At 33.9% G+C, this 11,539-nt stretch overlaps 1 protein-coding gene across 1 annotated transcript; it reads right to left on the minus strand.

Annotated features, from left to right (window-relative positions):
• Nucleotides 1-9,400: 9,400 nt before the first annotated feature.
• On the minus strand, nt 9,401-11,270 carry LOC147383729 (uncharacterized). The gene is made up of 3 exons (XM_086425855.1): nt 10,534-11,270; nt 10,053-10,442; nt 9,401-9,944 (listed from the first exon to the last, which is right to left on the minus strand). The coding sequence occupies exons 1-3, from the start codon at nt 11,015-11,017 to the stop codon at nt 9,685-9,687; spliced, it is 1,134 nt and encodes a 377-aa protein (XP_086281981.1). The 5' UTR covers nt 11,018-11,270; the 3' UTR covers nt 9,401-9,684.
• Nucleotides 11,271-11,539: the final 269 nt, after the last annotated feature.

Consider the following 11,539-nt stretch of genomic DNA (forward strand, 5'->3'; position numbering starts at 1 on the left):
TTCTTTGTATTATTATTATTTTTTGATTAAAATTGAAGGTTGTTTGAAGCATGGTTTCATTTTATTTTTCTTTACTTTTTGTGTGTTTGATGGGGGTAGTCCAAACTCTTTCTAGCCAAACATCTCTACTGCCTCATCATGTTTTAAAACTCGTTTTGACAGCTCGTCTCATCCGTGAACGAGACCGAGTCATCTCGAACGAGTTTTCCAATACGCTTAAGACATCTCATTCAACAATGAGAAAAATGAACCTGAGTTTTAATTCTTGTCCCGTACATTTGACTTGTTTATCCGTCTTGTTGGTGGACGATACAGAGACGTATTGGTCCTGGACGAGATTTAAACCATGTGCCTCGTAGGAAGAAAATCCAGCTACTGTTGAAAAGAATTCTGGAATGTAACCAAATGAGAAAACCCATCTCACATATAGAGAGAAAGAGAGATTCTATTGCCACACCAACCAAAAGAAAGATTCTATTACCCCTATTCTACACACACATTAGGGTGATCTTAGTAAAAGTTGGTGGGGGAAATAAGAAGCTCTCTTTATAAATATAATCTAAAAGATGACATTGGTATGGGTTCCTTTGAATTTCAACGACAGATTTCATGGGTATGGAGGGTCTAGAATACTGTGCACAACTTAAATGTTTCCCCATTTTCAATCAGCCTATCTTAAAATCCACCACAACTCTCAAATAAGGCACAAACTCCATAGTATAAATAAAATAAGGGATCGTTTAGTTGCACACCAACCTTGAAAAACATTTTTATTTTTTTCATAACTTATATTTTAACCTACTAATTTCACTTCAAAATTAGTGTCATGGCTTCATCTTCTTTGCTCGTATAAAATGTAATCATATTTGTCATATGACCAAGTATTTCATTCAAAAATTATTGAACCAACAATAATTTATGTGAGTATGATTGAATAAGAACTGGGGAAAAAAAAAGAAGTGCAATCATCTAAATGGAGTGCAAACAGGGGCGGATTTAGAGTGGGGGCAATGGGGGCACTTGCCCCCATAAGAATTTTCAAACCTTCTTTTGGAGTAATGAACTATTGCATCTCAATTTGTCTTACACACTTAATTGCCCCCACAAAACAGTTTCCATTGTTATGTTGCCCCCACAAAAAAAATTACAAGTTCCGTTGCCCTCACAAAAAAACTTACACTCTTACATTGCCCCCACATGAGTTAAATCCTGGCTCCGCCCCTGAGTGCAAGGAGATTATTATTATTTTGTGATGGAGTGCAATTAGCACTGGGTGGTGTGCAACTAGTCCATCCCTAAAATTCTTTTAAGTATCAAGTAATCGTCACCTCTTAATCCATTTTAGAACTAACCATGACATCAATTATCTCAATAGATGAATTCCTTTCATGATCATTAAAGCACCTTTGTGAAGTGTCACGACACTTCACCAAGGGTGGATTTACACTTGGAGTTGCAGGGGCACTTGCCCCCACAAAAAAAAATTCCACTCTTAGTTGCCCCCACAACTCTTTCTTTTTCACTCTTAGTTGTCCCTTCAAAAAAATTTCTACTCTTGGTTACCCCCACAAGGGAAAACTCCTGGGTCCACTCTACACTTCACACACCGACGTCTCCCAATGGACTATGTCCATGGGTGACAATGGTCGGGAACTTTTACCATATGAGATGAAAAACATACAAGAGAGGCTCTTTTAACCTTTTCTCTCGGATATCACAACTAGGGCTGTTAATGGGTCAGACTGGGTCTCCAAGCCCGATGGATCTAGCTCGATCTATGAACATTTGCGGGCTAGCCCATATATTATTCATTTGTATTTCTAGATGGAAGGTCATGGGTTGCTTCTGTAAAGATGGTTTGTTGAAAATTTCTTGCTAAAAGGTCATGGTTTCAAGTGCTTTGAATGTAATTTATATACAAAATGCATAATATATGGACCAGCCAACAAATGGGCCCGATTTCATGAAGGTTGGGCTTGGACCTATGCTCCTGATTTGGACAGATCCAAACCCAAATTGGCCCAGCCCATTGATAGCCCTATTCAAATCTCAAGAACCAATAAGACAGTCCTGGATCACATTTTATTGGAACCAATTAGAGTCAGGTCTCTTGGAACTCAATTGATTGAAAACTAGAATTGATAGGAACAAATAACAACCGAGAACAAAATCGTTGATTAAGGGTTGAGCAGTATTCGTTGATCAACTCCACTCTCCCTTCTATAGGGAGGGAATTCATGAGGGACTATCGTCCTCGAGTTGGTTGCTTTAGCTCTTTAAGTGAGGAATAGAGAGAGAGAAGTTCGGAATATGCCCGCAGGAGAAGTTAGGAGTGTTTTTTTTTTTACGATTCAAATATTGGATTCATCAATTTGAGAATCGGAATCGAGAAAATTTATTGGTTCATAACAAAAAAGGAATCGACCCATTGACACCCCTAGAAATACCCCACTTTTTAATACTAGACTACATTGTACGCTTTGTATATAAGAGAGAAAGAGCACCTCACGCCCCCATTCACACGTGCCAATACCATGTAAATCGGGTTAAAATCTCTCTCAAACTATCCATCTCGAACTTTGAGTAAATAAAGATACACTCAAGTGCTTATCAACTAACTCGATGGCTCTCCAATTTGAGCTACTTGAACAAATAAGGGTTAGGGCCTTGATCTCAAGCTTTGGATTAGGAACCACTTAGTGGGTTACTATATATATAGTTGGGTGTATGATTTTATAGCAAAAAATAGTTAAAATAATAAATATACACCCATATTTATTTTTTCAAATGAATTGTAGATTAGACCAATTTTGATTTTTGATAGAAAATATTTTAAATGATTCAAAATGTGAATGGTTTAATCTACCTAATAAAAGACAACAATGGGTTCCACTTTGTTACAATTTTGTGGGTAATAAACGTCCTAATCCAACTACTACTTTACTATATTTTCTCTTCATCTCTTCAATTTTATTGTCTTTCCTCTCATCCTTACCATTTTCAATAATCTCTCCAATTTTACTATCTTTCTTCTTTTATCATCTTTTTCAATCGTATTTTTCTAACTTTACTATCTTTTTCCTTGACCCTTAAACCCCAAAGAGGATAACTGTGCCCCTTTACACTCTTCTTTATAATTATAATGAGAGAAGGCGGAGTAAAAGTGATTGGACACCAAAATTACCCCATCTTAACATTTAAACTTAATATAATCAAATTCAATTTTTTCAAAAACCTAGGAAATTGTAATCAACGTCCCTGAAATCATGATAGTTAGTTTTCAAAACCACCTTTTAATTAAATTTGAAATTACAAATAAGCTCCTTAGATATATGTGTGTTCGCACGTCACCTTCTAATTCTTAATAATATCTCTTCAATTTTATTATTTTTTCTCTTTTATCTCCCTTAACCCTAAAGAGGATGATCATGCCGTAGTAAACTCTATCTCTATTATAAAACCCTAAAATCAATTCAGACCTTATTAGGATTGAACTTGGGCTTAATCAACATTGGCCCAATAAGAATTAATATCTGGTCAAAGGTACGGCTGGTTTTGGACTCAACCTAGGCCGGCCTGAACCTGACCATTGACAGCCCTTCACCTCCTTAGTCCTTTCCATTCTGTTGGTGCAGTTTCCCATTTTGGTCCAAGTTGAGTCAAACAAGCAAGCATCAAGGGTACCCCCCCTTGTCATTATTGGTTTCCTATCATCGCTGCTCCCGTTGAGATGAAAGAGAGAAGGAAGAATTTTTCATTCTCTCTCTACAAATTTATTTAATAAGGTCAAATTTAACTTTATAAAACATGATTTCAAAACTCGTATGAGATCGAGACATATTGTCCGAATGATCTCGATATCAGGCATTGATGAGATGGATGGACAAGTCAAATTTTCAGAAAAAATTTAAAATCCCACATTTATTTTTCAAATTTTTGAACGAGACATCTTAAACGTATCGAAAAACTTGTCCGATAAGACTCGATATCTGACATGAACAAGATGAGATGTGAAATCAAATTTTAAAACCATGTAATAAAATGAGATCAAAAAGCTTGTTAAGAATACAGTTCAATTTTATTTATTTAATTAATTTTAATTCCCAAAAGTTCTTAGTACTAAAATGGGAAATAATATTTATTAGGCCTATAGGACTTGCATTTTATTGTATAATTATAAATGGGTTTAGTTGAAACCATGATCAAATAAATAATTAATAATACAACACTTTCCCTTCTAACTTACCCATTTGTGGATGATAATTTGCTCTCTCTAGTTTTTATGGCTGTAAATGGAAACACAAACTATCATTAGTTTTTTATCTAACATGAATTGTAATCTAATCTTGAAATTGGGTAAAAGTAAACTCATATTCAACAACATAAACTTAAAGAATGCAAATTTTATAAAATGTTGAACAATTAAGTTATAGGCAAGGTTCAAAGTTTCGTGCTAGTTTAGATTTGCCATGATGGGATATTTTGATTTCAGTCGATATTAGACAAAACATTCACCACAAAGTATCTTGGACTAAACATAAATATCAAGGTACCAATTATCAAATCTTACGGCTAAAAAAATCAATGATCATTAATAATTTCAATCAAAAGACGCAACAAAGAGAATGACATTGGCAATATAATATGAATTTTGTTAATGTGTGCCCTAAGGGCACGCGTTAAAGTGCAATAAATACACTTTGAAAATTGGAATTGAGGGTATTTTAGTAAAAAAAAAATTTAAGGGCATTTTCGATATAAAATCTAATTTTCAAAATGTATTTATTGCACTTTAATATGTGCCTTAATGGCATACGTAAACAAGACCCATATAATATTAATATCTCTATAATCTCAATTATCTAATTAATAGCATGAGTGATTGTTTTCAAAATTGAAACTCGTTAAATGGTTAGGACTATGTCATTTAGACCACTTAGATTGGTGATTAAATTTGTTAGAATATAAAAAGCAACAATGAAAGCCCTTTATATATATATATATATATATATATGTGGGTCAGGTTCAAGGGCCATATGAGAAAACTTTCGACGGTAAATAAAATTTTAAAATAGGGGTTAGAAATTTTGGATTGAGCTGATTTTTGTGAGGATGATCTCTATGATGGGAAGATCATCCAAAAAAAAAAAAAATCAGCCCAATCTGAAACTTCTAACCTCATTAAAAGTGATTTAGAATGTGGATCGTCGATTTTTTACCAATTTTTATCACTAATTTGTAAATAACTTTTGATGGATTTAGAAGTTTCTGATTGAGTTGATTTTTTGTGAGGATGATCTTCTCATCATAGTAACCATCCTTGCAAAAAATCAGCTCAATCCAAAATCTCTAACCCTTATTTTGAAAAATGAAAGTTTTCTCATATGGTCCTTGAACCTGACCCTATATATATATTAGTATTGTCCAACACTTTTTTTTTTTCATTAATACATCTCATCGTTTTGTCATTTAATGAAAAAAATAAATGCATTTATTATGTTGGTATTGATTGTTAAAGCATTTACTATAGAAAAGTTATTAATTCAAAATAATTAAATAGTCATAGCATTTAATATGTAAACAAACATTTATTGTGTAAAAGACCAACACACATTTGTCTTTTTCACTAAAAAACAATATGAAGAGGGGGATTACTGGAAAAAAAGTGTTAAACAATTCTAACATCCCTATAAAATATTGGACGTTAACATTCCCCTATATGTATAATGAATTTGGTTCGGTTCGATTTTAGGACTTTTTGAATAGAGAACCAAATTGAATCAATCGATTTTTTAAAATTGTGAATTATTATCAAATTGATAAGCTAAAAACCAATCTGAAATGCCTTGATTCTGTTCGATTCTCGATTTGGCCTGATCCAATGTACACCCCTATGTGCAATGACCAAACCCCATGCCTTTATGTAAGAGAGCTTTGCATGACAATATGGTGAAAAGTGTCCAAGAATGTTGGTACACAACAAAGATAGGAAGAATGATATGATGGGTCTATGAAGCTTAATCCAAGTTGGGGGAGCGTCTATGAAAAAAATTTGTTTTATTTTCCATATAAAGATATTAATCTTGTAAGTCTTAGGAGAGTCGCATTTGTTCTAAATACACCAAGGTTGATACATTGCCGTAATATTAGACTTCTTGATTAAGAATAAAAACATAGAAGATAAGAGAGAAAGCTAGAGATGCAAGAAATATGGTATATACTCAATCCTTATATCTGAGGGGAAACATGTCATTTAAAAATAAATGCTTTTGCAAATGTAGAGTTTGTAAAAAAGTTGAAAAAGTATGGTTTTGTGTAACTTTATTCCAACTTAATGGAGAGATGGTATTAACACACCAACTTTTAATGTTATAAGGAAAAGACCATACTTTAAAAGTTGATCACATGTTCGTAAAATTAGTCAACTTTTAGCCAGAATCAATCATTTTCGTAAGATGATTATGATTTTAGACTAAAATAGATAGATGTTATTAGCACACCAATTTTACTTATGACACACCAATACATTCATAACTTAATTTTAAAAAACATTGGTGTGTTGCAAGTAAAAGTTGGTGTGTTAATAAAATTTCTCATATCCTAAATACCCCTTATGTTGGAAGGATAGTCCCAGACGGGCTCAACTCTCCTATCATATTAAGGTCCATGGGCCTAACTCAACCTCAAAACTATAATCACAAGGTGAGGGTTACCTTGTCTTGTACGGATTGGACTCGCATAAAAGATGTTGGACTATCCTTTTAACACCTTATCCTTGTTTAATAAAAGAGTCGTGCTGAGATGACACAGGATTTATTGTGATTCTCACAATTCTAACGTGGACGTGCATACATAACCGTAGATGATTTTTACTTGTATCACGAGGAAACACATTTATTATTATGTGCACATTGCTTGTCAAATTTGTGAGAATCGCAGTAAATACTTTTTGTCATTTCAACATTTTCCTTAATAAAACCACCCTAATAAGTCTTCAACAATAAAGGGGAGTATGTCATGCCATGACTTACCAAAGCCACCATCTCTCCATCAGAAGTCACATTAACCATTATATCAACTAAACTGTTAAGGGTAAGAGATGAGAATCTTTGACCCCATGTGATTTAAGCATGTCAATTCAGAGAATTTGGGGCAATTTTGAAAATTTAAAAAAATGATGATAATCTGATTACCCCAAGTGGCAAACTCAATCAACTATCCTGATGTGACAAACTTAAAAATCGTTGATTTGTGTTCCTCGGTATATACAATTGCATTTTCCCATAAAAAAATGTATCCCGAGAGAATTGTGTATAGGGAGGAGCATAGAGTAACGATTTTCGAGTTTGTCATGTCAGGTAGTTGATTGAGTTTGTCATGTGGGGTAGTCAGATGATCACGACGCATTTTAAAATATCTTAAAAGATATAGGGGTAGAGTTGGAATTATAAAATATTTTAAAAGGATTTTTTTCCGATTCTCTCTATTTTTTTTGGAGAGAAAGAAAACTCACCTGTTTTTTTCTCTCTCCAATTCTTTTCTCTACTCTCCCCGCTTAACAATCCCAACAAGAGAAATAGAGAGAAGCTCATTTATTTTCTCTTCTTTTTTCTCCATTTCTCTCCATCCAAACACAGCTTTATTTTTTTTTCTTTTCTATCTATGTTTTTCAACTGCTCTCTTTCATTTTCTCTCTTTTTATTTTTTTTCCCTTTTTGAAAATTTGTTTGGTTGCAGATTGGTCACGTCTCTTGAAAATGGTCATTACTAGTCTTAGTTTGAACATAGAGGAAAATGAAAACTAGTGATGATTCAGTGAATCTTTCATCTGAAAAAGGTGATTAAATGGTTGACAATGAAATTCAATTTTAATTAAAATGTGCTTATAATGAACAATTCATCTCTGGGTTGCAATCAGATTGCCCAATAATCTTTCAAATTCAATGAAAAAAATGGTCAATAGTTTCAATAGTATTGCAGTGTAAACTGCCAAAAAAAAAAAAAAATTTGTATTTCAGAAATAACCAAGTTTCGATTCGGCAATTATTCGGTGCGGTGGGGGTGGGCGTCAGTTTGGTAAATTCAGGTATTTGGAAAAATTCCGTAAAAAAATCAGAATTTTTTTTAGGAGATTATACAAATGACGTTTATGGGTTTCTTAATTCCAAAAACTTATCATCTTTAACCTCCCTAGAAGTCCTGAGATTTGAGAGTCAAAGAAGATAAGATTTTAAGGTTGAAAGATTAAAATATTGTCATATTATTATATTAGATGATTGATCCATAAATAATTAATTAGGTGATCTCTTATTCTGAGAATTTCATGAATTTTCAGAAAAATTCAGAGAATTTTGTGACTATGGAGGGATCCCCTAATATGGCTACTTGGTTTCCTAAATTGTGATCTTAGAGTCTGTATGACCCAAGTAACCATGAACTTAATTTCTTGAATTGAGATCTTATTAACCATGAACGATTATTTATTTGTGATTGGCAACATGAATCCTATCTTGCTTTTAAATTCTATCCAGTTTTTATAACTTTGGTACTTCCTGCCACAATCTAGACAAGTTTTAGGCAAGTGTGCCGTAAGACAACTGGACCTGGGATCAGCAATTCTAGCCCAAATCTTAACAATCAACGAGTTCTGTAATTAAGATCAAATAAAAACAATAATGGTATGAGGAGGTGGTTTTTTTTTTTTTTTTTTTCTGACATAATTTAATGGTATTATTTGGCCAAATATATTGCTAAGATTTCTCAAGGAACATTATTACCTAAGAATCCTTTGTTTGGTATTATATGAAGCACATATTGTGGTTTGTGGAGCCTGATAGTATTGGTCAACAAGGAGGTATTGTAAATCACGCCACGTGTTCACGTTGTGATTAAGTTTCCCAGGGCATTTATATTTCTCACTTTGAAAGATTGTAATCAGTAATTGTGAGTTTTCTCTTCATAGTGGAATCGGTGTGATCTATGAATGTACCTCAATCTTAAGAGAATCACATAAAATCTTTATGTTTCTTTGTGTGTTTGCATCTTGTCTTGGGTTTGTTTTTCGATTCGTTTTCCTTATTCGATTGCACCTGTTTTCTTAACAACACAATTTGTTTCAAGGAGGTTGTTTTCAAAGATATACTTTACAACCCAAATTTCTTTAGCAAGGATAAAACACTTGAGCATTTCCCTTATTTGGGAAAAAGAAACTTTGGGTAACTTTTGTATAAAAAGTAAGCAAATCTTAAAAGATTCACACTTCACAAGTTCACATTTAGTTTTACTCCTTATTCAATGTAAATGTAAACTCCATGGACCACACACAAGAGCAAGTAATGAAGAGTGAAGATTGACAATCTCTTGTAAGATAAGCAAAGTAATCAATCAAGAGAACTTGGGATAGATTAACAAAATGGAAACTAAGTCCAAACAACAAGGTGAAATAAGAACTATAACTAAGCATAATTAGTCATAGTGGGTCTTCTCTTCTGTTCAACAAAATTGTTTCCATCCCCCTTAATCTCTCTCTTTCTTCCTATCTTTTTATCTACTTTTTTTCTTTTTTTCTTTTTGGAATAACTGTACATTAGACAATAAGATTTGCCTCTCCATTGAAAGAGATCACCTTCAATGCCAAGTTGCCAACCCTTTCTGTCTTATTTCCTCACTAAAATCTACTCTCTCTCAAGTGGCTCCAACTCCTAGAAAATCAATGAAGGACAAACTGATTTTCTCACACTTATTCTCAATTTCTCCATCTCTATAGAGATTCTTCATATTGTTGGCCACTGATTCAGTTGCTGAGACATCAGAATTTGAATCTGAATTACCAGATTGATCCACACCCATCATCATCATCATGCCTTTAGGATGATAAAAGCCATCACCATAACCTTCCAACTTCTCAAAGCTTCTCAAACCCACCATCTTTTCTTCAGATGAACCTACAATCCCAAAAAAATAAAAAATAAAAAGAAACCCATTTGTACTAAATAGCTATATATGTTAAAAGAACAAAAAAAAATTGAAATATAAAAGAGAAAAAAAAATACCCATTTGAAATTCATAGGGTTGGGGAGGACTATTTGTGGTGATCAAACTAGGATGAACTCTGCTAGAAGAACTATTTGTAATGGTTGACTCACTGCATGCATTGTTTTGATTGGTGATCATCTCCATCTTTTTATTGAGGGCTTGAGAAGAGAAGGGTTTTCTTCTTTTATAACCACTTGATTGTTCTCTATGTTTTCTAGCCATGATTACATGCCAATGATTCTTAACTGCATTATCAGTCCTACCTGGGAACAACCTAGCTATCATAGCCCATTTGTTACCATATAATCTATGAGCAGTCAACAGTCTTTCTTCTTCTTCTTCACTAAAAGCTCTCTTATTGATCCTTGGATCTAGCTGATTAAACCATCTTAATCTGCAACTTTTCCCTGCCAATTAGAAAAAAAAAAAATTCATAAATCATGCATGATCAAGATCAACCAATCAAACATTTTTCTCTATTTTTGTTGACTTTATTACCTGATCTTCCTTCAAGTTTCTCTGCAATCAGATTCCAGTTCTGTGGGCCATATTGAGAGACCAACTCTTTAAGCTTGGAATCTTCAGATGGTCTCCAATGCCCTCTTGAACAGAGCTTATTAGACTGCCCACTCTCATATTCCTTCCCTACTATAAAGCTCTCATCTTCCTCACCACCTTGGTTCATGCACATCCCATTTTTTTGATTCCCAAAATACCCTTCAGTTCCATCGTCATTTCCATTTATACCCCTGCCCTCAGAGGTCTGAAAGTTCCAACCTTTCTCATCAGAGCTCAAAATCTGAAAACCCAGTTCAGCATTTTTACATATTCTCTCTCCTTGAGAAATTAAACCCCCAAAACTAGGAGGGAAGCAAGATTGAGGCGTTGGAGGAGGAAAGCCCAAGCCTTCAAAACCTCTGATATAAACTTCACCATCACTCTTCTGACACATAGTGGAGAATTGCAGATGTTTTGAACTCATTTCAACAAGAAACCCTCTAAAGGCCTCAGTTAAGAAAAAAAAAAAAAAAAAACAGAGAAAAATGCAAGAACCCAATTAGTTTCTCCTCTGTATCTCTGATACAAAAGAAGAAAAAGAGGTTTGATTTTGATTAGAAAACAAAGAGAACCCAATTTTTTTTTCCCTTCTGTGAATCCAAAAAGTGAGAGATTGATCAGAAGAGAATCACAGAAAAATATATTTTTAAAACCCATTTTCACCTAAGTGGGGTTTGTTTTATAGAGAAAGAAGGGGGTTTTCTATGTGCCTGTGAAAGAAAAAAACAAAAACAATAAAGATGAGAACACCCACACGGTTCTCTTTCTCTCTCTCTTGGTCAGAGTCCTTACTTTGAGACTGACACCTCTCTCTCTCTCTTCTTTTGAAGTCTTGTGGGGTTGGGTTTGGTCTGCATGGAACACAAGAAACCCCACGTGTGGGGTAGGAGCCACTCTCATTAAATCCGCTTGTGTTTCCGCGTGTCTCTCTCAACCTTGACAAAAA

This window comes from Akebia trifoliata, chromosome 15, assembly GCF_017979445.1.
Source record: "Akebia trifoliata isolate Shusen 1 chromosome 15, ASM1797944v1, whole genome shotgun sequence".
NCBI lineage: Eukaryota > Viridiplantae > Streptophyta > Magnoliopsida > Ranunculales > Lardizabalaceae > Akebia > Akebia trifoliata.